Source organism: Sphaeramia orbicularis, chromosome 19 (genome assembly GCF_902148855.1).
Source record: "Sphaeramia orbicularis chromosome 19, fSphaOr1.1, whole genome shotgun sequence".
NCBI classification, from domain to species: Eukaryota; Metazoa; Chordata; class Actinopteri; order Kurtiformes; family Apogonidae; genus Sphaeramia; species Sphaeramia orbicularis.
This window is the reverse complement of record NC_043975.1, coordinates 16,922,759-16,950,124: the sequence shown is the minus strand read 5'-3', so window position 1 is coordinate 16,950,124 and position 27,366 is coordinate 16,922,759. Positions and strand designations below refer to the sequence as shown.

Sequence of the window (27,366 nt, the reverse complement as noted above, 5' to 3'; positions counted from 1 at the left end):
ATTGTTCATTATGTAATAACAATCCAAATTAATATAATTTCAGAGCAATTTAGAAGAAATTAGTCACAGGAGCTACAGGTAATGTAATCAGAAGTTTAACCACACAGTTTACAGATGAAAATAAAAATGTGTCAAGTGCATTTTGAAATAAATTTCTCAAATTGTAATAACTTACTTCATAATGCGAAAAAATTTACTGCATAATGCATTGAGGTAGTTTATTACAAAATGCGGCTTTATTACAAGATGACGTGACATTCTTATTACATTTTGAACTTTTATTACATAACGGGAATTTATTACATAATGCGACTCAACAATCCCACAACATTCACTGGTTAAGGCAGCAACAGAATAAACTGCAAGAAAAAATGTGTATGAATAGAGACAGTGCAAAAGGTAAACAATATAAAAAATAATAATAGTAGTAGTCGTAAGTAATAAAACTCTATATACATACATAAGAGAGAGATGGGTTGGTAAAAGAATGATAAAACATGATAAAAGATTTAAAAAAAAACCCCTCTGGACTAAAACCGCAGTTAAAAGAAGTCTTGAAGAACTTAAAAACACAATAAAAAAAGAGTTTGAGACTACGTTCAGACAGCAAGTCTTAATGCACAATTCAGATTTTTTTGGTGAAATCAGATTTTTTTTGTGCGCTCGTTCATATTACACATTAAATACAACTTCTATCAGTTTTGAGTATGAACTGAATGCGACCCTGAAGTAACCCGCATCCGCAAAAGAGGCCCTGATGTAATACGTGACCACGCAGGCCCGCACTGTCTTTACAGAACTAAGTACATTTTTCCCACTGCTCCTCCTCCTGGGACGCAGAATTGTGACATTTGTCGCATTTCAATGACGTAAAGGTCGGATAAATGTGACCTGGCTGTTCAGACTGAAGTCACATTTCAAAATATCAGATACAAAGCAGAGTTAGGACCACATATAGTCGGGAAAAAATGATTAGACCACCCTTGTTTTCTTCAGTTTCTTGTTCATTTTAATGCCTGGTACAACTAAAGGTACATTTGTTTGGATAAATATAATGATAACAACAAAAATAGCTTGTTGAGCCGCATTATGTAATAAATTCCCATTATGTAATAAAAGTTCAAAATGTAAAAAGAATATCACATCATCTTGTAATAAAGCCGCATTATGTAATAAACTGACGCATTTTGTAATAAACTACCTCAATGCATTATGTAGTAAATTTTTTCGCATTATGTAGTAAGTTATAACAATTTTAGAAGTTTACAAAATGCACTCGACACATTTTTATTTTCAGGAAAATGTAATGTGCTAAATTAATCTTTAAACTGTGTGGTTAAAGTTCTCATTCCATTACCTGTAGCTCCTGTGACTAATTTCTTCTAAATTGCTCTGAAATTATATTAATTTGGATTGTTATTAAATCATGAACCATGTTATTACATTTTTTTTAATAAAAATGTGTCAAGTGCATTTTGTAATAAATTTCTCAAACTGTAACAACTTACTACATGATGTGAAAAAATTTACTACATAATACGTTGACGTAGTTTATTACAAAATGCGTCAGTTTATTACATAATGCAGCTTTATTACAAGATGACGTGACATTCTTATTACATTTTGAACTTTTATTACATAACGGGAATTTATTACATAATGCAGCTCAACATAGCTCAAAAAAGTTTAATTTCAGAGCTCATATCTGGTCATTTTCCATGTTTTCTTGATAATAACCAAAATGACTTCAGTTCTTATATCAATATCTATGGCATTGTACTGACAAAAACAGTGCTTTTAGGCATTCCATGTTTTCTTTTCTGTCTGTTTTAGTCTCATGATACACACAGGAGTTAGTACCGTACATTCCGGACTATAGACCCAACCTGAATATAAGCCGCAGACCCTAATTTTAGAAAGAAAATCTATTTTGCACACGTATAAGCCGCGCCGGTTTATAAGCCGCGGGTGTCCACCAGTGGCGATTTCTCATAGACTGCAAGAGAAGCCCGGCTTCCCCTATCATTACGAAAATTAAATGGTTAAATATGTTTGATTGTGTTGACATTTCATTGACTACACGTGTTAAAACACGTTCATCTCACAGACGAGTTCATTCAGAATCAGCTTTGTCACAAATCATCAGACTCGATGTTGTTCACTTCTCGTACATTCCCGTTGCGTTGTTTCCTCATACGATCTATGGTCAATGCATTTCCCTGTTGAAGCCTGGCTTCTATGGGAGTCTATGGGACCGAGTGGAACCTTTTTTTTTCTTTGCATCAAAACTGGACGGTAATTGGATAAAGGTTTTCTTTGAGTTCAAATGAAATTATTCCCTGCATGTAAATGGGTCTGATATGTGTGAGCTTGCTGTCATATCTATAGGTTGATTCGTTGTTAATATGATGATTAAAAAACAACAAACAAAAAACGAGGCAATAAAAGGATAGTAATAAAAGCACATTTTCTCTTTCTTTTTTTTTTGTCGGTGGACTTATCGGGGTTTCCTTTGGATTCGTGCCGATACGGGATTGACTTGCTTTTGCACCGGCTGTGGATTCATGGACTTAAAATGACTTGAAAGACACTTGAAAGTGAACAAATTTTTGTTTTTCGTTAGAGTAGGACTTTTAATTTATTTTTAAAATATAAAGATTAAAAACAAGTAATTACATCTGTTGTAATATTTTCATTTAACATTACGCACGACATGCGCATTAATTCTGAGATGCTTTAAATTTATGACGGTCTCTGGAGAGCTTTATTGGGTGTTTTCATTCAGAGTTTTGTTTTGTATATTTGTGAAACAATATTAACATTTGAATGTTTACTGTTTTTCCTTAAAAGTTCCCCTTTTGTGTGTGTTAATATTAACTTTATAAAGGTTAAGTTGTTAATGTTATCCATTCCTGCATACCTGGTAACAATAGATAGATTCTTCCCTGGGGTGTGGCAGGCAATAAGGGAAAATCATCGTATAAGCCGCGTCGGAGTATAAGCCGCAGTGTTTAAAGCGTAGGAAAAAAGTAGCGGCTTATAGTCCGGAATTTACGGTACTTGATTACATACTTGACCACATCAGTCCAGTTCTGAGGTCTCTACACTGGCTCCTTGTCTCTCAGAGAATAAACTTTAAAATTCTCTTGCTAGCGTAGAAAGCACTGAATGGTTTAGGCCCAAAATCCATCAGAGACTTTCTAGTCCAGTATGAACCATCCAGACCACTCAGGTGGTCTGGTGCAGGTCTGCTCTGTGTTCCAAAAGTCAGAACTAAACATGGAGAATCAGTGTTCAGTTTCTATGCTCCGTATATCTGGAACAAACTACCAGAAAATATCAGGTCTGCTGAGAGTCTGAGTTCTTTCAAGTCCAGGTTAAAGACTCACCTGTTCACTGCTGCCTTTGACTAAAAGGCTTTTGACTTTTTAAATTTAATATTCTCCTTCCAAACTCTGCACTGCAACTCTTACTTTAATATGTGTGTGTTATTATATTTTTGGGTTTTATGTGTTGTTTTCTTACTTGCTGTTTTTAATCACCTTTTACATGTTTCTTTTATAGTGTTTTAAATGTGTTTCTTTTTCCCTGGCGTATTTCAATGTCCTGTGTGAAGCACCTTGAATTGCCTTGTTGCTGAAATGTGCTATACAAATAAACTTGCCTTGCCTTACCTTGCATAACCATTGTTTTGATAACTTTTGATGGTATACAGGGTGGGGAAGCAAAATGTACAATGAACATTTAGTTGTTTTTTCTCAGCAGGCACTACGTCAATTGTTTTGAAACCAAACATATATTGATGTCATAATCATACCTAACACTATTATCCATACCTTTTCAGAAACTTTTGCCCATATGAGTAATCAGGAAAGCAAACGTCAAAGAGTGTGTGATTTGCTGAATGCACTCGTCACACCAAAGGAGATTTCAAAAATAGTTGGAGTGTCCATAAAGACTGTTTATAATGGAAAGAAGAGAATGACTATGTGCAAAACTATTACGAGAAAGTCTGGAAGTGGAGGAAGCGACAAAAAACGTACCAAAGCTTTTATTAAAGCTCTCAAATCCAAAATCCTAAAGGATCCAACCAAATCCATGAGAAAAATGGCAATTGAACTTGAGGTAGACAACAAGAGCGTTAGAAATGCAGTAAAATAGGATTTGAAGTTAAAATCTTACACAAGAACACCAAAACACTTGTTGACAACAGCAACAAATCCAACTTTAGCAATTTTTGGGAATCATGTTTATGGCCGCCTTCTAGCCCAGATCTAAACCCTCTGGATTCTGCTATTTGGGGCGTGTTAGAACATGCTACCAATAGAACATCACACAGCAATGTCGACTTTCTTAAAGATACTATTAAAGAAGAATGGGAGAAGTTGTCACCCCAATATTTGAGGAACACTTGCGCAAGTTTCAGGAAGCGTGTGAAGGCAGTTATTGAGAAAGAAGGAGGACACATAGAATAAAAACATTTTCTATTATGTCAATTTTCTTGTGGCAAATAAATTCTCATGACTTTCAATAAACTAATTGGTCATACACTGTCTTTCAATCCCTGCCTCAAAATATTGTAAATTTTGCTTCCCCACCCTGTAATAATTTTTTCTGCAACTGCATGAAAATGGCTTGGGTCGGATTTGAAAAAATCAGATTTGTGCTGTTCAAACTGTCTTTAACAGATCGGATACAGGTCACATATGGGCAAAAAAATCAGATTTGGGCCACATTAGCCTGCAGTCTGAACATTGCATAAAACTCAATATGTCTCTAATGGTTTGATGCAGGCAAGATGCACTAAGACCACATTTGGTTCTACTCCTATAACTGGGCTGAAGTGTCTGAAAATTCAGAAAATCCCATATCATATAGAATATTTTTTGACTGCATTGTACTTCTGCCTGAATGCATCTTAACACTTCTTAACTTGTAGTTCAAACTCTTATTTCTAAGGGCCTTAAGATCAGTGAACTCTAAGCATATGACAGAAAAAAGAGCCAATTAAAACTATTTATTATATTAACAGGCGAGAACACACTCCACATTAAAAGCTGCTGGTTGTCTTTGACAGATGCACTGAATTAAATATTTTTCTTAAAAATCAGGAAAATTCAGATGCATTGTTATGATGGTTTGTTTACTTGTGATGCATTTACTGTACAAAGTCGGTGTGGTAAACCTGGTGTTTGTGCCACATCTGTAGAGAATGAGAGCTTGTGTAGTTGCATATACAGGGGTTGGACAAAATAATGGAAACACCTTCACCTCAAGATGATAATGCCCCAATCCATACAGCTAGAATTGTTAAAGAATGGCATGAGGAACATTCTAATGAAGTTGAGCATCTCGTATGGCCGGCACAGTCCCCAGACCTCAACATTATTGAGCATTTATGGTCAGTTTTAGAGATTCAAGTAAGACGTCGATTTCCACCGCCATCGTCTCTAAAAGAGTTGGAGGGTATTCTAACTGAAGAATGGCTTAAAATTCCTTTGGAAACAATTCACAAGTTGTATGAATCAATACCTCGGAGAATTGAGGCTGTAATTGCCGCAAAAGGCGGACCTACACCATATTAAATTATATTTTGTTGATTTTTTTAAGGTGTTTCCATTATTTTGTCCAACCCCTGTAGTGGTAGAGAGATTGAATTATAAGTGATCATTTCAGATATATTTGAGAATCATTCTAATGTTTCAAGTGTGACATACCATTTTCATTCTGAAGTTTTGCCTTTTGAGTATTTATCTCGATGATCAGACGAGAGTTCTCATCATGTTTGGTCTTGTGTTCGCTCAGTTGGTCTTCCAGAGAGTGACACAGCTTCTCAAAATTAATCTGAAAAAAAAATTAAAAACATAAACATTTAAATGCATCAATGTAATAATATTCACACTTAAAAGAAAAACAACTATTTGTGTGGTGACTTTCTCTGTATTTAACTTTCCCTTAATGATTTATCAGGATTTATTATAATGTGATCCTCTGTATTTTGCATTTTTCAGTGTAAATCATGTGTTCTTCCTATATTTAATTTACTGATCATGTAGCAATTCATTAAAAATCAGAGTAAATTCAAAGGTTATTAACTGAACATTAAAACAAGTTCCTCCACTCTCATTTATCAAACTATTTATTGGTGAATCCTGATGATGGTGTTTCTATGTTCTATGTTCACTACGGAGCCTCTGAACATCTAAATGGGTCATATCTGATCATCACGCAAAGCTGAGAAACTGTATTTTACACCAATTATTTACATGTACTGCTAGGTTTAGTAAATTAACAGGTATTAAACATTTTAGATCAGTAGATGCTTTTGGTCAACGGTGCTTGTTTAGGTCTTTATGAGTTAATAATTACAAATCTACTCATAAAAAGGACACTCCTTCTATAGAAACTGGTGAAATTGGGTCTGTAAGAAGAATAAAAACTTCAGTATTTGTGAAAGAAACATGTTTTTATCATATTATCAAAATAAATATGATTCTAGACTAAAATTATCAATGATTTTGAGGATTTTTAACCCTTTAACCCCTAACGCATCTGTGGTGAGCGTTCTGAACGTATGATTTATATTAAATATTCATAGAAATTTAACTGTTTGTTCAATAGGGAACATTTCAAAATAGAATAGAATAGACCTTGTTCTTTCCAGAGACATCTGAGCATGCTCACTACACCCCCCACCCACCTGTGTAATGGGGGACAAAACACGGCAGTGAGTGAGACCGACTCACTATAAAAATAGACTGGGCTTTTTTTGTTTACACTGTTTTCCTTGTTTTGTTTTGCTGGTGTTTCCAGTGTTGTGGTGATTTTTGTTTAATTTTTTTTTACTTTGTTTTTTACCAAGTGTTGACCATGTATCACACAGGTGTCAAACATGCGGCCCGGGGGCCAAATCCGGCCCGCCAAAGGGTCCAATCTGGCTCGTGAGATGAATTTGTGAAATGCAAAAATTACACTCAAGATATTAACAATCAATCTTTTTACTTTAGGGCCCATACTTACAGCCCTACTTTAGTCTCAAGTGGGTCAGATCAGTAAAATACTACCATAAAAACCTACAAATAATGACAATTCCAAATTTTTCCACTGTTTTAGTGTAAAAAAAAGTGAAATTGCATGAAAATGTGTAAATTTACAAACTAGCCTTTCACAAAAAAATATGAAAAACTAGAAATGTGTTAAGAGAAGTAAGTATAATTTTATTAATTTTCTGCCAGTTACTCAAATATTTTGTAAATTTGCAGATCAAGTGTGATCTGTAAGTTGTAATGCACATTTACAAATGATAAGGAGAGGCAGAATAGAGTTAAAACTGCACTCATTTTTCTTAATAAATTTCAGTTTTTTCATGGTTGTTCATGTTATTCACATTTTTAAAAGGACAGTTTATAGATGTAAACGTTTCCATAATGTAATTTTACTTTTTTCACTATAAAACACATTGAAATGTTTGGAGTTGGCATTATTTATATATTATTATGTTATTAATTTACTGGTCCGGCCCACTTCAGATCATATTGGGAGGATATGGCCCCTGAACTAAAATGAGTTTGACGCCCCTGATGTAACTGCTTTTTGGAGTTCAACCAAGTGCCAAAAAGTAGCTGATTTAGATTAAAAAAACAAACAAACAAACAAAAAAAAAGAGCTCCAAAACAAAAACTACTGGGCCAAAATTCAAATACTTGTTGTTCAGTGTGTTCCAATTCACATTTCATGTTCAACATCCTAAATCTCTTATTGATGTACATTTTGATTGTCTTATTTAGTAAAAAACTGTCAAACTTAAGTTCCTCTAATTGTTTTTTTTTTTTTTTGTTATTCCACCCTGTTTTGACCCTAAAACAGTAAAAGTAAAACCACTGTAGAAAAGGAACACAAGCCCATACTCACAGCAGCTTTTATGAACCTGAAACAGACACAAATTCACAGCAGAACGTTTACCTGAAAGGGTTAAAGGTAAACTCCATAATCTCCTACCTTTGCCTTGACTACGACCTCTATGTTGCTGCTCAGGTCATCGATCTCCATCTTGTACTCGCTCTTCTCTTTCTCCAGCTTCTGCTTGACTCTCTGCAGGTTGTCGATCTGTTCTCCTAACTCGGCCACGCTGTCGGCATGTTTCTTCCTCAGAGCTGCGGTGGTGGTCTCGTGGTGGATGGTGGACTCTTCAAGGTCTCGTCTCAGTTTGTGGAACTCGGCCTCCCTCTTCTTGTTCATCTCCACCTGAGCTGCCGTGGCTCCTCCAGCTTCCTCCAGTCGCTCACTGATCTCCTCCAGCTCCCGAGACAGATCGGACCTTTGCTTTTCCACTTTAGCCCTGGAAACACGTTCCACCTCGATCTCCTCCTCCAGCTCTTCAATGCGAGCCTGGAGAAAGACAACAATATTTAAAAACATCAACCCGACTTTGACAAATCTGCATTTATTCTTAACGCTTAAAGACCCAATACTACTTTTGTGTCAATTTTTTCCACTATATTTAATCTTTCTCAAGTGTTTTATCACCATTTGTCGTAATATTATCCTTTTTATTTGGAGATTTTTCAATGTAAATCATGTATTTTCCTATATTTAATTGACTGATCATGTAAATGTTCATAAAGGCTCAGCGTAAATTCAAAGGCTATTAAATCAAAAACAGAGAAAACTGGAGAAAAAGTGACTTTTTCAGTAAAATATATCATTAACCCTATAATGCCAAATGTATCATATGTGATACATGAGTTTTGAAGCCCTCTACATTATCACTAGTCGCTTTTCCATTGAAAATTGCACAAATAAAACTTGCGCATAAAAATTTACCTTACGGAAAAACAACAATTTTGCCAAAAGTCTCATTTTTCGATTAAAAGTTTTTGCACTGGCAAGAGGTGGTTTTTCGGGCATAACACCAATGGTATATCACGCAAAACTGCAATGGAAAGACCTTTTTTCACAACTAGAGTCAGTTGAATTAAAAAAGAAGAAGAAGAAACATGTCGCAGTATGTGTGGATGCACCTGGAATCCCAATTATTTTTTAATTTAGTACGAGACGGGGGATAACATAATAATAATGAATATATCTGTAAATCAACACCATATTTAAGTTCGTCACCATGTTTATGGAGATGACTTCTCGTGTCATCTCGCGATAATAAATAAACAAATCATCACATTTGTGATTTAATGGAAAAACCAACATTACACACTTCTGTGTTTTTTGTCATTTACTAAGTATCAGTAAAGGTTTGCACAGATGTCCAATGGAAAAGCGGGTACTGTGTTATTTTTTGTCTTGAAAAACCTGATGTATACAATTAGATACATGCAATACACAGATAATCCACCAGGCGGAGGAATTCATTCACCAGAGGCCTTTCCAGTGACACTACAAGACTGTCATTAATGAGGAAGGAGGCAGAACTTTACCAATTTTGAAAAGGAATTACCAATTTGTTAGACATGTTTGTGTTGTATTCTGCTTTTGTTTGTTCAATAATAATATTTGAGCATTCAGACCCGATGTATCAAATATGATACAAAACTGAAACTCATACATGAAAATTGACGTTTGAAACATTTTTTTGGGTTGTTCAGAAGGACCAATAAATGCTCCAGTTTCACAGAACTGGAATTTTCTGTCAATGATTTAATGGTTCAGGCTTTACAGGGTTAACTGAACATAAACCAGGTGTCTCCATCAACTGTCCTTGATCCAACTCCATGGGTTTTACTGGTGAATCAATGTTGTAGAAGATGACAGTGTTTCCATGGTAACTACAAAGCCTTTGATCGTCCAAATGGGTCATATCTGATGACCGTGAAAAGATGACAAAATGTATTTTACACCAATTATTTACAAATATTGATAGGATTAATGGATCCACAGGTATTAAACATTTTCCATCATTCTTGGTCTTGGTCAGTGAGGGTTTGGATCTTTACGGGTTTTGAAATTAATTTTTGTACCTGAAGCTCCTTGATTCGCTTTTGGGATTGTGCTGCAACACTTTGCTCATCCCCAATTTTGTCGACAAGTTGGCTGAACTCAAAGTCTTTCCTGCAACAACGAACATAAATATGTGCTTAATGCATTCGTTACTCGTATGACTGGCCTCTACTGTTGTTGCTACACATACTTCTTTAGGCGTTCCTCCAGCTGCTGTTTGTCATTTTCCAAATCCATTATGGATTCTTGACTTAGTTTCAGATCTCCTTCCAGTTTCCTTTTGGCTCTCTCCACATCCATCCGGATCTTCTTCTCTTGTTCCAGAGAGCCCTCGAGCTAACAAACACATGTTCAGTTAAATAGGTAAACATTTAACGCTCCTCTTTGTTAAATAATGATATGTAAGGGTTATCTAAACACACAGTATGTCATCTATACCACTAGGGGCCGCTCATTCAGAAGACATTTAGTTTGATGACATTGTAAAGTGATGGGGGTTCATTGAGTTACTTTTATCACTATTGTCAATGAAAACCAAGACAGAAATCCCAGAAAAAAGTCATGTACTTAATTTAATTTACATAAACTTTTCCTGACATATATGTCTTTGTATTATTACTTAAAAAAAAAAAAAAAAAACATTATATCAGAGGTATCAAACTCATGTTAGTTCAGGGGCCACATACAGCCCAATATGACCTGAAGTGGGCCAGATCTTTAAAATGTTAATATAATAATATATAAATAGCATACATTCCCAAATTTGCATGTCTAGTTTTTATGTTTTGGAGTGAAAAAAGGAAAATTATATTATCAAAATGTTTACATCTAAAAACTATCCTTTAAAAAAAAGTGAAAAACATGAACAAAGTGAAATTTATTAAGAAGAAAAGTGCAAATTTAACTATTTATACCATTATTTTGCCTCACCTTCTCATTTTCACATGTTCATTACAACTTACAGATCACAGTGGATCTGCAAATACACAAAACATTTAATAACACACAGGATATTGGTACAGTTACGCTTAATTCTCTTGAGACATTTCAGGTTCATATTTGTTCAGGTTCACATTTTTGGTAAAAGACTAGTCTGTAAATGTAAAAATGTTTGTGTAATGTTACTTTTTTCACATTGAAACAAAGAAAAAAAATTGTGGTTTTCATTATTTATACTTCATTATGATAGTATTTTACTGGTCTGACCCACTTCAGATTGAACTGACCTACAATTATTTTAACATCCTTGACAGTTAATATCTTCAGTTTAATTTTTGCATTTCACTAATTCATCCCACGGGCCAGATTGGACCCTTTGGTGGGCCGGTTTTGGCATGTTTGACATCCCTGCATTATATAATCTTAAATATAAACTTTACATTAAAGGAATCAACTTATCAAATGGTAAGTTGGTATTACCATTGTTTTATCTACACTTTAGCTTATTGTTCCAAATTAGCTTGATCAATACTAAGGCATAGGCTTTATCATCAGCATGACACTATTAACAAGTGGCCAAATGAAGATAAAATTATGAGTTTCTCTGAATCTAAAAATACTTGGAAATTTATTAATTGATTAATTAATTAATTAATTAATTGATTAATTAATTAATTAATTAATTAATTAATTTAGAACATGCAAAGAAACTAAATAGAACAAAACAAAACAAACTAGAAGCACTCGGAGAGCGCAGACCTCCGCCAAGGCTGATCAGTGGGCCCCCCCGTGGGCCCCCCCACCCCCGATCACCCCCAAAAGTTAATCATTTCTTCCTTATCCCATTTCCAACAAACCCTGAAAATTTCATCAAAATCTGTCCATAACTTTTTGAGTTATGTTGCACACTAACGGACAGACAAACAAACAAACCCTGGCAAAAACATAACCTCCTTGGCGGAGGTAATTAAGACAAAAAAAAAATATTTAAAAATGTAATGAAATGAATTGCAAAGTAATGTATTACAAAGGCAACAAAAAGGTTTTTTACTCTTAAAGGCCTACAACTATTTTTGTGGTGACCTCCAAATGCATTTTTCTCCATGTTTAACCTTCCTTAAGTGATTTATCACCATTTTTACCTCCGCCAAGGAGGTTATGTTTTTGCCAGGGTTTGTTTGTCTTTGTTTGTTTGTTTGTTTGTCTGTCCGTTAGTGTGCAACATAACTCAAAAAGTTATGGAGCGATTTGGATGAAATTTTCAGGGTTTGTTGGAAATGGGATAAGGAAGAAATGATTAAATTTTGGTGGTGATCGGGGGTGGGGGGGCCCATGGGGGGGCCCACGGGGGGGCCACTGATCAGCCTTGGCGGAGGTCTGCGCTCTCCGAGTGCTTCTAGTTTGTAATATTATCTTCTGTTTTTTGTGGGTTTTTTTCAGTGAAAATCATGTACATACGTATCCTATATTTAATTCATTAATCATGTAGATGTTTATTAAAGCGCTGATTAAAATCAAGTGTTATTATATCAGAAACAGAGAAAACTGAAGAAAAACTGACTTTTTCAGTAAAATCTATCATTAACTGAACATAAACCAAGCGTGTCCATCCATTGTCATTGATCCAACTCCATGGGTTTTACTGGTGAATCAATGTTGTAGATGTCAAACATGCGGCCCGGGGGCCAAATCCGGCCTGCCAAAGGGTCCAATCTGGCCCGTTGGATGAATTTGTGAAATGCAAAAATTACATTGAAGATATTAACAATCAACAGTGTAAAGATCAATTTACATACACATTTAAACCAATTACATCTCAGTTGGGTCAGACCAGAAAATACTGTCATAATAACCTATAAATAATGTCAACTGCAGATTTTCTCTTTGTTTTAGTGTTAAAAAAAAAAAAATTACATGAAAATGTTTACATCAACAAACTATCCTTTCACAAAAAATGCGAAAAACCCGAAAAAATATGAACAACGCGAAATGTCTTGAAAAAAGAAAATGCAATTTTATCAATATTATGTGTATTTGTAATTGTAATGTAAGTTGTAATACACGTGGAAATGATAAACTGATAAACTGATGCAGAATATTGTTAAAACTGTACTTGTTTTTCTTAAGACATTTCAAGTTGTTCCTGTTATTCAGATTTTTAAGGAAACGATGCAGATATAAACATTATAATAATTTAATTTTACTTTTTTCACTTGTGTTTTTTTTACTGGCCTGGCCCACTTGAGATCATATTGGGGTGAATGTGGCCCCTGAACTAAAATGAGTTTGACACCCCTGTTGTAGAAGATGACAGTGTTTCCATGGTAACTACAGAGCCTCTGCACATCCAAATGGGTCATATGTGATGACCATGAAAAGATAACAAACTGCATTTTACACCAAATTTTTACATGTATTGATAGGATTAGTGGATCAGCAGGTATTAGACATCTTCCATCAGTAGTTGGTTTTGGTCTCCTGTGGCTGTTTGGGTCTTTATGGGTTAAATCGTTTTTTTTTTTTTTCCCCAGCCACCTCATATATGTTCAGCCCTACCATTCTGCGGTGATAAGACATTCATCAGCCTTACATCATCCACTTGCTGCTCCAGCTTGGCCTTGGCTTTGGTCAGGGAGTTGACTTTGTCCTCCTCTGCCTGCAGGTCGTCCAGTGTCTGCTGGTGGGCGTCCTGCAGAGCCAGCTTCTCCTTTGATAACCTAGCGATGGTATCATCCAGAGAAGACATTTCCTCAGTCAGATTCTTCACCTGAATGTGGACAGAGAAGACATTTAGGATCATTTAGGACCATTATGAGTCTGGTGTTTAGTAGATAACCATCTCTGAGGACACACACTTTGTTTTCAGTGGCGTGTTTTTCCTTCTCCACTTTGGCCAGGGTCAGCTCCAAGTCATCGATGTCTTTCTTCAGCTCGGTGCACTCATCCTCCAGCTTCCTCTTCTTCGCCGTCAGTTCCGCGTTCACCTCCTCTTCGTCTTCCAATCTCTCGCTCAGCTCTTTGGTTTTGGCCTCCAGCAAGATCTTGTTCTTTATCAGCCCCTCACATCTTTCTTCTGCATCGGCCAGACTCTCGCTTTCCTATCCAATAATAATAAAAAAACATCGGAAGTTCGTAGCATTTCACAATCCCCTACTTCAGGGGTGTCAAACATGCGGCCCGGGGGCCAAAACCGGCCCGCTAAAGGGTCCAATCCGGCCCGCAGGATGAATTAGTGAAATACAAAAATTACACTGAAGATATTAACAGTCAAGGATGTCAAAATAAATTTAGTTCATTTCCATCTAAAGTGGGTCAGACCATGTTGAGCTGCATTATGTAATAAATTCCCATTATGTAATAAAAGTTCAAAATGTAATAAGAATGTCACGTCATCTTGTAATAAAGTCGAATTATGTAATAAACTGACACATTTTGTAATAAACTACCTCAATGCATTATAAAGAAAATTTTTTCGCATTATGTAGTAAGTTATTACAGCTTGAGAAATGTATTACAAAATGCACTAGACACATTTTTATTTTAATCTTTAAACTGTGTGGTTAAAGTTCTGATTACATTACCGGGAGATCCTTTGAGTAATTTCTTCTTCTTTCAGGCACAACAGTTGTTCTTTTTTTTTTTTTTCTACTATTTGATTTTTTGTGTATTGCTTTTCATTAATATTATTATTTTTCTATTGTTCGATTTTTTATTTGTGTATTGTTTATTATTATTTTTGTTTCATATGTTTTGTATTATGTCTGTGTCTGAAATAAACTAACCTAACCTAACCTAACCTAACCTAACCTAAATTGCTCTGAAATTATATTAATTTGGATTGTTATTACATAATGAACCATGTTATTACATTTTTTAAAAATAAAAATGTGTCAAGTGCATTTTGTAATTAATTTCTCAAATTGTAATAACTTACTACATAATGTGAAAAAATTTACTATATAATGCGTTGACGTAGTTTATTACAAAATCCGTCAGTTTATTATTACATAATGTGGCTTTATTACAAGATGACATGACATTCTTATTACATTTTGAACTTTTATTATATAATGGGAATTTATTACAAAACGCGGCTCAACAGACCAGTAAAATACTATCATAATAAAATAGAAATAACGAAAACCACATATTTTTCTCTTTGTTTTAGTGTAAAAAAAAGTAAAATTACACAAAAATGCTAACATTTGCAGACTAGCCTGTCACAAAAAATGTGAAAATCCTGAACAAATATGAACAACCTGAAATGTCTTAAGAGATTTAAGAGTAATTTTACCAATATTCTGTTTGTTATTAAATGTTTTGTGCATTTGTAGATCCGCTGTGATCTGTACGTTGTAATGAACATGTAAAAATGAGAAGCTGAGGCCAAATAATGGCATCAATTGTTAAAATTGCACTTTTTCATTTTTCATTTTCATTTTCACCCATAGTTGGGTCTGAGGAGGTTAACTTTAGGAGATCACAGAGCAGTCCAAATTCTACAAACTAAGATGATCCTGTTTTTTTCATTGTATTGCTTAGGGTCTATACAGACTGCCCCCATGTGGTTTGGAGAATATTGACTTTTTGTAACCCTTTGGAAAGTGAACTTCAACTATGTGTCCACAAATGTGGATGTCATGCATGAAAGGGTTAAAAAGCAGCAGAACTTTAAGCTTTCCACCACATCTTCTCACCAGTCTGGCCTGGTTTTTCTGCATGCATGTCTTGTATATTTTTAGATCTGTGCTTTTACGTTATATTTTTTAATGATAATAATAATAATAATAATAATAATAATAATAATAATAATAATAATAATAATAATAATAATAATAGAACACAACACGGTGTTATTTAGTCCATATTACTATTAAGGTTAACATCTCACCTTTTATTATGTCACATGTTTTGTGCTTTGAGCCTGTGTGTTGCATATGGCATAAATTGTTAAAATTGCACTTTTTCATTTTGGTTAAGGTTCATGTTTTTCCATATTTTTTTTAAAAGATAGTTTGTAGATGTAGAAATTTTGTTAATATAATCTTACTTTTTTCACTCTAAAACATAGAAATTAGACATACAAATTTTTGAATTGGTATTATTTATGTATTATGTTATTATTTTAATGATCCGGCCCACTGCAGATCATATTGGGCTTTATGTGACCCCTGAACGAACATGAGTTTGACACCCCCGCCCTACTTCATTACGACAAATGTTTCTACTCACAGACTGAATCTACTCACAGACTGAATCTGCAGACACAGGTCATTCTTCTCCTGAAGCAGTGAGACCATTTTGGCCTCCAGCTCCTTCCTCTTTGCTTCAGCTTTGGTTAAATCTTCTTTACACTTGGCGAACTCCACCTTCATCAACGCCATCTCCTTCTCCGTCTCAGCGCTCCTTAGAAGAGGCTTGATCTTGAAGTAGAGCTTCATCCACGGCCAGTGTTTGACATTCATGAATGAGCGGATGTTGTACTGGACGATGTAGATGGATTCCCTGGAAAGTGATGGAAAGTGTTGTTTTTAGACCCCGTTTCCGAAGGATCACATGAGTAACGACAGATGTAAATGTTTCAGACCTCCTCTCCATCATCTTCTGAAACTCTTTGCGTCTCAGGAAGCCACGACACAAGGCCTGGGTGATGGTGATGAGAGAGGCCAGTCTGTCGTCACGCATCTCCTCCAGCAAACCCAAGAGCCCTGCTTTGAAGAACACCTGAAGGACAAAGAACTTCTGATAATACAACAGCATGAAGATGTGTGTCTAAGAAATGCAAGCACAGATGGATCAGAGGCGTAAAACACAGATATACAAGGTCAGAACAGTAACTACACTTCTGATGCAATATAATACTTATCTAAATCATCAAAATACTCAATTTCTAGTTGAGTTTTTTTTATGTTTCCTGAAAAATCTGTGAAAAAAATGACTTGGAAGGTGATGTAGGTAAATATGACGACAGGCTTTTCACATCCCAGCATGACGTTTGGTTTTACATTTAGTATTTTTTTCTATTTTATTCTAAGACTTTCTTTTTCATTGTAGCACTTTTAGATTCTTTAGAATGAAAAGCGCTTAATAAATGATTTTTTTTATTGTTATTATTATTGTCATTATTATTGTTGTCATTGTTTTCATCACTATTATCATTATTATATTCGTAATTATTATTATTGTCATTATTATTGTTGTCATTGTTGTTATTGTCGTTATTATCATCATTATTATTGTCGTTATTGTTATCGTCATTATTATTATTGTCAATATTATCATCTTTATTGTTGTCATCATTATTATCGTCGTTATTATCATCGTTATTATCGTTGTTATTGTCATTGTGATTATTATTATCGTCATTATTATGATCGTTATTACTGTTATCGTCATTATTATCATCGTTATTATGATCGTAATTATTATCATCGTTATTATCGTTGTTATTGTCATTGTGATTATTATTATCGTCATTATTATGATCGTTAGTACTATTATCGTCATTATTATCATCGTTATGATCGTAATTATTATCATCGTTATTATCGTTGTTATTGTCATTGTGATTATTATTATTGTCATTATTATGATCGTTATTACTATTATCGTCATTATTATCATTGTTATTATGATCATAATTATTATCATCGTTATTATTATTGTCATTGTTGTTATTGTTATTATCGTCATTGTTGTTATCATTATTGTTATTATTGTCATTGTTATCATTCTTATATGATAGTTTTTTTATTCGTAATCTGCTTAAAAATGTTTAAAAATCAGCGTAACTTTAAGTCACCAGTCTGGCCTTGTTTACCTGCATGCATGTCTTGTATATTTTTAGATCTGTGCTTTTGCTTTAGATATAATAATAATAATAATAATAATAATAATAATAAGGCACCCAAAGCGCTTTACATTCTTGATCCATTATTCATTCACTCTCACATTCACACACTTTTTACTCAGTGTCAAACAATAGAACACAATACAGTCTTATTTAGTCCACGTTACTGTTAAGATTAAGATCTCACCTTTTATTATCTCACATGTTTTGTGCTTTGAGCCTCTGTGTTGCATATTTTATCCAGGATGTGTCATACAGTGGACTAGTGTCCTGAATTATGTTGTCTTTGTTTTTCCTTTTTATCACTGGTCAACATGTTTTTAACTGATCACCAGAACTTTGTGCTTTACTCTTATGTCTGTTTTTAGTCTTTGTTTTCAGACACATTTCCCTCACCTTGGTATGTCCAAACTTATACTGTGTGTGATCCACATCAATCGACCCCAGCAGCTTCTCAGCAGCTTTCTTGTTATCGATAAACTGTCCTTCAGGGATCACGCTAGCATTCAGTACTTTGTACCTACAAGGAAAATTATCATTAAAGACAAGTTAAGATTAAACTTTTACATTTGTGTTTATTCTACTCGATGCCTCTTGCCTTTGCTTGAAATCCCCGTAAAGGATTCTGCTGGGGAAGCCCTTCCTGCAGATCCGGATTCCCTCCAACACGCCGTTACATCGCAGCTGATGGATGACCAGATGGTGTTCCATGATGCCTAAACATCCACCACAGACACATTAACATCACACTGTCACAGCCTCTATAATGATGAATAGAGTAGAGTAGGGTAGAGTAGAGTAGAGTAGAGTAGAGTAGGGTAGAGTAGAGTAGGGTAGAGTAGAGTAGAAAAGAAAAGAATAGAGTTCAGTAGAACACAATAGAATAGAATAGAACAGAATAGAACAGAGTTCAGTAGAACACAATAGAGTAGAGTAGAGTAGAATAGAATAGAGTACAGTACAGTAAAGTAGAGTAGAGTAGAATAGAGTTCAGTAGAACACAATAGAGTAGAGTACAGTAAAATAGAGTAGAGTAGAGTAGAATAGAATAGAGAGTTCAGTAGAACACAATAGAGTAGAGTAGAGTAGAGCAGAGTAGGGTAGAAAGAATAGAATAGAATAGAATAGAATAGAATAGAGTTCAGTAGAACATAATAGAGTAGAATAGAATAGAATAGAATAGAGTTCAGTAGAACACAATAGAGTAGAATAGAATAGAATAGAATAGAATAGAGTTCAGTAGAACACAGTAGAGTAGAGTAGAATAGAATAGAGTTCAGTAGAACACAACAGAGTAGAGTAGAATAGAGTAGAATAGAATAGAATAGAATAGAATAGAGTTCAGTAGAACACAATAGAGTAGAGTAGAATAGAATAGAATAGAATAGAGTTCAGTAGAACACAATAGAGTAGAGTAGAATAGAATAGAATAGAATAGAATAGAATAGAATAGAATAGAATAGAATAATTTATTGTCATTGCATTTAATTTAAAAGCTCTTCATTAGTCATTCCCTCCCACACACACACACACACACACACACACACACACACACACACCTACACACACACACACACACACACACACACACTTACACACCCACACAGGCAGATATCAAATAAATAAATAAATAAATAAATAAATAAATAAATAGTGGTGACATGTTTATGAGGTAGTGTTAGTGACTGACCTGGAGTTTTAGTTTCATTTGGAATCAGACACCGAACAAAGTGGGGATGTGTGCTCCGCAGATTTGTCATCAGTTTTCCCAGGTTCTCCTGTTCGAGGTAAACACTGTTAGTGCTGTTATTGCTCACATAAGCATTATGTTAATAACATCAGTAACTCCAAACTAACTTTGTCTAGTGACAAATGCTACTCTAGCAGTGACACAGGAAATTCTTAGAGATGTTCTGAGCAAGAAGGGTTCAAAATTAAAAAAAAAAAAAAAGATCTCTTTGTGCAAAAACACAAAGAATTGAGGCAGAAATGGTAGAACTTAGTCTCAGTTTGGAAAAAGTGTGTACAGCTAGAAAATGAAAGTCTGTGATGACTACAATTTTAGCTATATTTTATATGTTAGCTGTATTTTACACATATTATGGGCTAAGAGTTTGTCTCACAACATAAAAATATTTTGTTTTATGAAAATGTTTTATAAACCATTTGGCCAAATAGCTGAAAAAACGGTCAGGTACATATAAAATTAACCCATAAAGACCCAGTGCTAATTTTGTGTCAGTTCCCACATAAATTTTTCCTCTCTGTTTAACTTTTCTTAAATGACTTGTCACCATTTGTTTTAATATTATCCTCGATATTTTCCATTTTTCACTGTAAATCCTGTATTTTCCTATATTTAATTTCCTATACTTCATTTAGACGAAAACTCAGAGTAAATTCAAAGGTTATTATATCAAAACATAGAGAACTGAACAAAAAGTGACTTTTAAAGCAAAGATATCAATAACAGAATGTAAAAATAGTGTTTCCATCCACTGTTATTGATCCAACTTCATGGGTTTTACTGGTGAATCAATGTTGTAGAAGATGACGGTGTTTCCACGGTAACTACAGAGCCTCTGAACATCTTAATGGGTCATATCTGATGACCATGAAAAGATGACAAACTGCATTTTACACCATTTATTTCAACATATTATTTGATTTAGTGTTCTAGATGTTATTAAACATCTTAGATCAGTAGATGATTTTGGCTACCAGTGGCTGTTTGGGTCTGTATGGGTCAATATCAGTGAAAAAAAAAAAAAAAGTATGCAGTATTTTCTGCTCTGAAATACTGAGTGAAACTAACAAGAAGCAACAGTTTCTCACTTTAGAGACTCTGAAGAGCTAAAAGACACCTGATGAATATCTTTTATCATTACCTGAAGCTAGTTTTAACTTGGATGTAATAAAGAATTCTCTTACAAATTCCTCCCTAGAAGCAACTCTTTCTACTCTAAGCTTTAGAAACACAGCCCCAGATGTTCGCAGTCTATTTTAGATCATAGTTACCCTGAACAAAGCTGACACAGTCTGGAAGGACGAGCCCTTCTTTTTGGCTGCTTTCTTCGCAGCAGCACCAGCTCCGCCAGTGTTTTCTAACACACACACAAAAAGACATTATTACACTGAGCTGTTATAGAATAGAATAGAATAGAATAGAATAGAATAGAATAGAATAGAATAGAATAGAATAGAATAGAATAGAATCTTTATTGTCATTATGCGAGGCACAACAAAATTTCGTCCAGCAGCTCTTGGCATTTAGGCACACATATTTACACATATAATATAAAAGGCACATCTAGATATATATAGATAAATAGAAAAATAGAATAAAATAAAGTGACACAAGTATCTGTAGTTATGATCAGATAGAAACGAATTACCATTAATGTTAAATAAGGCAACTATAACAATGTATGCAGATGATTCTACAGTTTATTTGACAGCACCCACATGTCTGGAGTTAAATATATCCCTACAGCAGGAATTGACATCTGTGATTGAATGGATATGGACAAATAAGCTGGTTCTTAATGTACCAAAAACAAACAGTATTATATTTGGCTCAACCCATACTCTACATCAGCAACCTGAATTGAATCTCATCATAAATAAAATATCTGTGAAACAAGTTCAAGAAACCAAATTACTGGGAGTTATGTTGGATAACAAATTGTCTTGGACTAAAGAGACTGATAATATGACAACCAAGACAGGAAATGCTGTTTCTGTGGTAAAAAGGTGTGCAGCTTTTACAGGGGTTGGACAAAATAATGGAAACAACTTCACCTCAAGATGATAATGCCCCAATCCATACAGCTAGAATTGTTAAAGAATGGCATGAGGAACATTCTAATGAAGCTGAGCATCCCGTACGGCCGGCGCAGTCCCCAGACCTCAACATTATTGAGCATTTATGGTCAGTTTTAGAGATTCAAGTAAGACGTCAATTTCCACCGCCATCGTCTCTAAAAGAGTTGGAGGGTATTCTAACTGAAGAATGGCTTAAAATTCCTTTGGAAACAATTCACAAGTTGTATGAATCAATACCTCGGAGAATTGAGGCTGTAATTGCCGCAAAAGGTGGACCTACACCATATTAAATTATATTTTGTTGATTTCTAAGGTGTTTCCATTATTTTGTCCAACCCCTGTATGTCACCTAGTTTAATTAAACTGGTGATTTAGTCCTTAGTACTGTCAGTTTTGGATTACTGTCCAGCAGTATGGTCAAACACAACACAAGAAAATATTAAAAAGTTGCAAATTGTACAAAATAGAGCCGCTCGCACTGCATTGCAGTGTGGCCACAGAACAAATGTTACTGAGATGTATAACCACTTGAACTGGCTCTCTGTTAAAAAAGATTATTTTATTCATTACTGGTTTTCTTTAGAAATATTATTAGAACAAAAAAAAACATCCATCTTGTACAAAAATTAGTGCTGGGCAGCGATTAAAATTTTTTATCCCAATTAATCACATGGATTTCTACGATTAATCGTGATTAATCGCATAGTTATATTGGGGGAGGGGGGGTTTGCTGGCATCAACAGCGTGTATTGCCTTTAAGTGATATTTCAGACTTGAAGTACTCCGGTGATAAAAATAATTGCACATGTCAGTGCTTCCAAACAACTCTGGCCTCCTCAACCCCACCATCTGAAGACATTTAAAATGAAAACGTCCATGGAAAAGACTGGTACTTTTCTCCATGTTTATATCCCCACCAGTTTATTTCCGCTTGTGAGTGATTGACAGGAGTCTTAAGCCCACTAATAAGTACTAATACTAATAAGCCCAATAATATGTGATGTTCAGTTGTTCAAAGCAAGCAAAGGGGGCCCTCTAGTGGTTGGAATAAGTTGCACTAACGTATGTTTTGCCCTTTCGGTGTTAGCATGACTTTCAAAATAAGAGTCCATATGTATAAATGAACTAAGACTTGCTGGAAAGGCAGAATGGCATTAACGGGAGATTAAAAAAATTGTCGGTGTTATTTAATGAATGCGTTAACGCAGTAATAACACGTTAACTTGCCCAGCCCAAACAAAAATGTTTGTTTTAGTTCAGATAGGCATAGCTATGCAACCAGGCAGGCAACCAGAGGTAATTTTACACTACCCAAATCGAGAACAAATGCAATGTAAAGAATGGTAATATACAGAGCTGTGGAAGAATGGAACAGACTACCAGAACACATCACACAAGAAAACTGTCAAATGAAATTTAAGAAATTAGTTAAGAAACATCTATTGACCACAGATGATTGATACCTAGGTTAATTGAATATATGTACTTTATATATTTTACCACTGCTGGCCTAAAGGAGCTGTCCTGTCTGTATTTTTGTCTCTCTTTTGCATGTTATGTAGTATGCGAAAATTGTTTTGTATGATTACACTGGGTTACAAAAAAATGTTTTTTGCAAGTTGTCTAGGTTTTTTCAACTGAATTAGGACCATTTTGCACCGCTAAATCCAAAAATAACATCTGTTTTTCTCAATCAGGTCAGGTTTTTTTGCTAATTTGATTTTGAAAAATTTGATCTTCTCACAAAATTGATTACATTTTTGGGACTTTATCAGTTGATTTTTTTTATATAGTTCTCACCCAAAATAGGTTTTAAGAGAAAAAAAATCATTTTCTAACAGGATGTATTTCTTAAGTGTTACAAACTGTAGCAGAATACGTCAGGCTTATTTTTGCAAAATCTTCTAGTCGAAGCCATTTCATTCACCTGTAATATTAAAAAAAACATTAATCATAAATTGGCAAAAGTAAAACCTTCAGAACTCGTTTATTGCAAGAAATATGAAAGAATTTTGTATCATATGATGTGAAAATGCCCATAAATGTAAGCAAAAATGTTAAAAAGCCAATATGTAGCATAGTTCAGAAAGTTGACCTGATTGAGCAAAATTAATGTGATTTTTGGATTCCGCACACCAAAATTATCCTGAATCAGCTCAAAAAACTTAAACAATAAATTTGTTGTTGACCAGTGTTATATTGTATGTTATTTGCATTGACAAGTTGTAAAGATTATTGTAAGGACCCCAGGAAGACTAGCTGTAGCTTTGGTACAGCTAATGGGGATCCTAAATAAATAAAGAAAAAAAGATTAAAGTTCAGAGCCACCGTTCTGTCGTCTTATTACCGTCAGATGAAGCGTAGGTGGAGTAGAGGAGCGCCAGCAGTTTCAGACTGGCTTTCTGGTAGAGCTGGACCACAGTTTCATTCAGAGGGTCCTTGTTCTTGTCCAACCAGCCTGTGATGCTGTAGTCCACAGTGCCAGCGTAGTGCACCAGGGAGAAGTGAGCCTCGGCCTTGCCTTTAACAGGCTTCGGCTTCTGAAAGTTGCTGGATTTTCCCAGATGCTGATCATAGAGCTTGTTTTTGAAGGTGGAGTCGGACGCCTTAGGGAACATACACTCCTCTTCAAGGATGGAAAAGATGCCCATTGGCTGACAAACAAAGACAGATGAAAGTTAGAAAAATAAATAGAATATTCCTTTTTTTTTTTTTTTTCCAGATTGTTGCTTGTATGGTATTGTACGGGGGGGGGGGGGCTGAAAAGTTCATAGCCTGACTAAGGAGTTATTCCACAGTTATGAAACTTGGCACACATTAAATTAGACCTTTCCTGATACTAATTGCATGGTTTCCTTCCAGATAAACCCACACTGGATAAATAATTTAAGACTTTGAAAAGTAGTACTACAGACATTTCATGAAAATGCTTGCTTTTCACCCCTCCCTCGTCCTCCCTCAGCTTCCCAGTTTTGCACAGTTGATAAAGCTGGAGCATCATCCCCTATAGCAGGGCTGTCAAACTTATTTTTAGTTCAGGGGCCACATTGGGCAAATGAGAAACTGAATGAGAAATTGTTCAAATTTTAGTTCCATACTCCAAATTTTTAACAATATTTATACCTGTTACCAATTGTGTAATGCATATGTACAAATGATATGTCGAGGCATAACATTGTTAAGATTGTACATATTTTTCTTACAAAATTTCAGTTTTTTCAGGTTATTCGTGTTTTTGTTTTTTTTTGGTCATTTTCAGTTTAATGTTTTTTTATTGCACTAAAACAGGGTTGTCAAACTCATTTTAGTTCAGGGGCCACATTCAGCTAAATTTGATCTGAAGTGGACCGAACCAGTAAAATAATAACATAATAATATATAAATAATGTCAACTCCGAACTTTTCTCTATGTTTTAGAGTGAAAAAAGTACATTTACGTTATGAAAAGGTTTACATCTACAAACTATCTTTTCAAAAGATGTGAATAACATGAACAAACTGAAAAAAAAAGTGTAGTTTTAACAATATTCTGCCTCAGTTTATCATTCACACATGTACATTATAACTTACAGATCACAGTGGATCTACAAATACACAAAACATTTAATAACAGACAGAATATTGTTAAAATTCTTCTTACTTCTCTTAAAATATTTCAGGTTATTCGCATTTTTTGTGAAATTATACTTTGTTTTAGTGTAAATACATGAAAATATTTACATTTACAAAGAGAAAAATTTGGAGTTATCATTATTTATATGTTATTATGATAGTATTTGACTGGTCCTGCCCACTTGAGATTGAATTGTTCTGAATGTAGAACCTGAACTAAAAGGATTGTTCGTATTTTAGTGTAATTTTTGCATTTCACAAAATCATCCCCAGGGCCGGACTGGACCCTTTGGTGGGCTGGATTTGGCCCCCGGGCCGCATGTTTGACACCTGTGCCCTATAGCAACCATGTCAGCATGAATGTCCTTGGGGGCTAACCCCTTTTGATAAGACCTCGGTCCCATGGATGGTTCACCAAATGTCTGTAGTACTACTTTTCAAAGTCCTAATTTGTTTATCCAATGTGGGTTTATCTGGAAGGAAACCATGCACTTAGTATCAGGAGAGGTTGAATTTAATGTATGCCAGGCTTCATTGCTGTGGAATAACTCCTTCTTAGTCAGGCTAGGAACTTTTCAGCCCCCCCCCCCCATATGTGTAACCTTCTCTATGAGCTCAATGCAGGCAGCCAGGTCCATCCCAAAGTCGATGAACTCCCACTCGATGCCCTCCTTCTTATACTCCTCTTGTTCCAGCACAAACATGTGATGGTTGAAAAACTGTTGCAGTTTCTCGTTGGTAAAATTGATGCACAGCTGTTCCAGACTGTTATACTTCAAACAAAGATAAAAACCTTTACATCATGGCTATGTTTTTCATTATAAGTTTCATCAAATTCACTGTTCATGTAAGTTTACGTACATCAAATATTTCAAAGCCAGCGATGTCCAACACTCCGATAAAGAACTGTCGGGGCTGTTTGGTGTCCAACATCTGGTTAATGCGCAAAACCATCCACAGAAACATCTTCTCATAGACGGATTTGGCCAAAGCACCGATGGAGTTGTAGACCTGCATGATAAGTTAAGTTAAGTTAAGTTAAGTTAAGTTAAGTTAAGTTAAGTTAAGTTAAGTTAAGTTGAGTTAGTTAAATTGAGTTAGTTAAACTGAGTTAAGTTGAGTTAAGTTAAGTTAAATTGAGTTAAGTTGAGTTGAGTTAGTTAAGTTGAGTATAGTTGAGTTGAGTTAGTTAAGTTAAGTTGAGTATAGTTGAGTTGAGTTAGTTAAGTTAAGTTGAGTATAGTTGAGTTGAGTTAGTTAAATTGAGTTGAGTTGAGTTAAGTTAAGTTAAATTAAGTTGAGTTAAGTTAAGTTGAGTTGAGTTAGTTAAGTTGAGTATAGTTGAGTTGTGTTAAGCTAAACTAAGCTAAGTTAAGTTTAGCTAAACTAAGCTAAGTTAAGCTAAACAAAACTAAGCTATGTTTAGCTAAACTAAGCTAAGTTAAGTTAAGATAAATTAAGATAAATTAAGCTAAGCTAAGCAAGTTTTTTCTTTGTCCCACCTGGGGAAATTTCACAGTTTAACAGTTAACATACAACAAGCAAATGCAGAGAAAAAGACTGATAGAAAAGCAACAAACCAGTGAAAAATGAACTATAAAAAGAAAATAAGAATTTTTATTTTTTTTTTTAAAAGTATTACAAATTATTTATATAAATACAGAATTAGAAGAAAAACTTTACATTGTAAATAACAATATAATAATAAAACATGCTCCTTTAAAACTCAAAGACCAGGAAAAGACTCAGGAAAGTAAAAGTTTTGGCTTTTTTTTACATTAAATATTTTTCTTGATTGAAAGCATCATAAGCTGCTCAGATACATTTTTTTATTACATGTATTCCATGCTTATTTATTTATTTATTTATTTATTTATTTAATTAAAGTAAAGCTGTGGAACTCTTGTCCCCTACACAGGGCAAAAATGGATTGCTGGGGTAAAGTTAAGGGTAACATTTTTAACTTTTTTTTTTTTTTTTTTTTGCAAAAGAATATGTGAAATATTGTCAAAAACATATAGTATAAAATTGCTACAGGTTCTTATTTCCATGGAGAAAAATTACAATTGACCTGAAACTGATGTAAACAAGGCACAAAACTAAACTTTTGTAGGGGGATCAGACCACAACAAAAAAAAAAAGATATAAATTCATCTTGTCATGTCATCTCATCATGTTTTCAGCTGCTC

General features: G+C 34.5%; 1 protein-coding gene across 1 annotated transcript in view; it reads right to left on the bottom strand.

The window, feature by feature from the left end:
* The window catches only part of LOC115410817 (myosin heavy chain, fast skeletal muscle-like), a 61,493-nt gene that overhangs the window by 21,999 nt on the left and 12,128 nt on the right, over window positions 1-27,366 (bottom strand). Inside the window, exons 13-27 of the mRNA XM_030122637.1 lie at window positions 26,039-26,188; window positions 25,780-25,950; window positions 23,913-24,219; window positions 20,759-20,844; window positions 19,431-19,518; window positions 18,339-18,456; window positions 18,137-18,260; window positions 16,478-16,614; window positions 16,140-16,395; window positions 13,746-13,988; window positions 13,481-13,657; window positions 10,142-10,287; window positions 9,972-10,062; window positions 7,999-8,388; window positions 5,718-5,844 (exon numbers count right to left, since the gene is read on the bottom strand). Coding sequence (XP_029978497.1) covers window positions 5,718-5,844; window positions 7,999-8,388; window positions 9,972-10,062; window positions 10,142-10,287; window positions 13,481-13,657; window positions 13,746-13,988; window positions 16,140-16,395; window positions 16,478-16,614; window positions 18,137-18,260; window positions 18,339-18,456; window positions 19,431-19,518; window positions 20,759-20,844; window positions 23,913-24,219; window positions 25,780-25,950; window positions 26,039-26,188 — 2,611 coding nt within the window. The remainder of the gene's footprint in view (window positions 1-5,717; window positions 5,845-7,998; window positions 8,389-9,971; window positions 10,063-10,141; window positions 10,288-13,480; window positions 13,658-13,745; window positions 13,989-16,139; window positions 16,396-16,477; window positions 16,615-18,136; window positions 18,261-18,338; window positions 18,457-19,430; window positions 19,519-20,758; window positions 20,845-23,912; window positions 24,220-25,779; window positions 25,951-26,038; window positions 26,189-27,366) is intronic.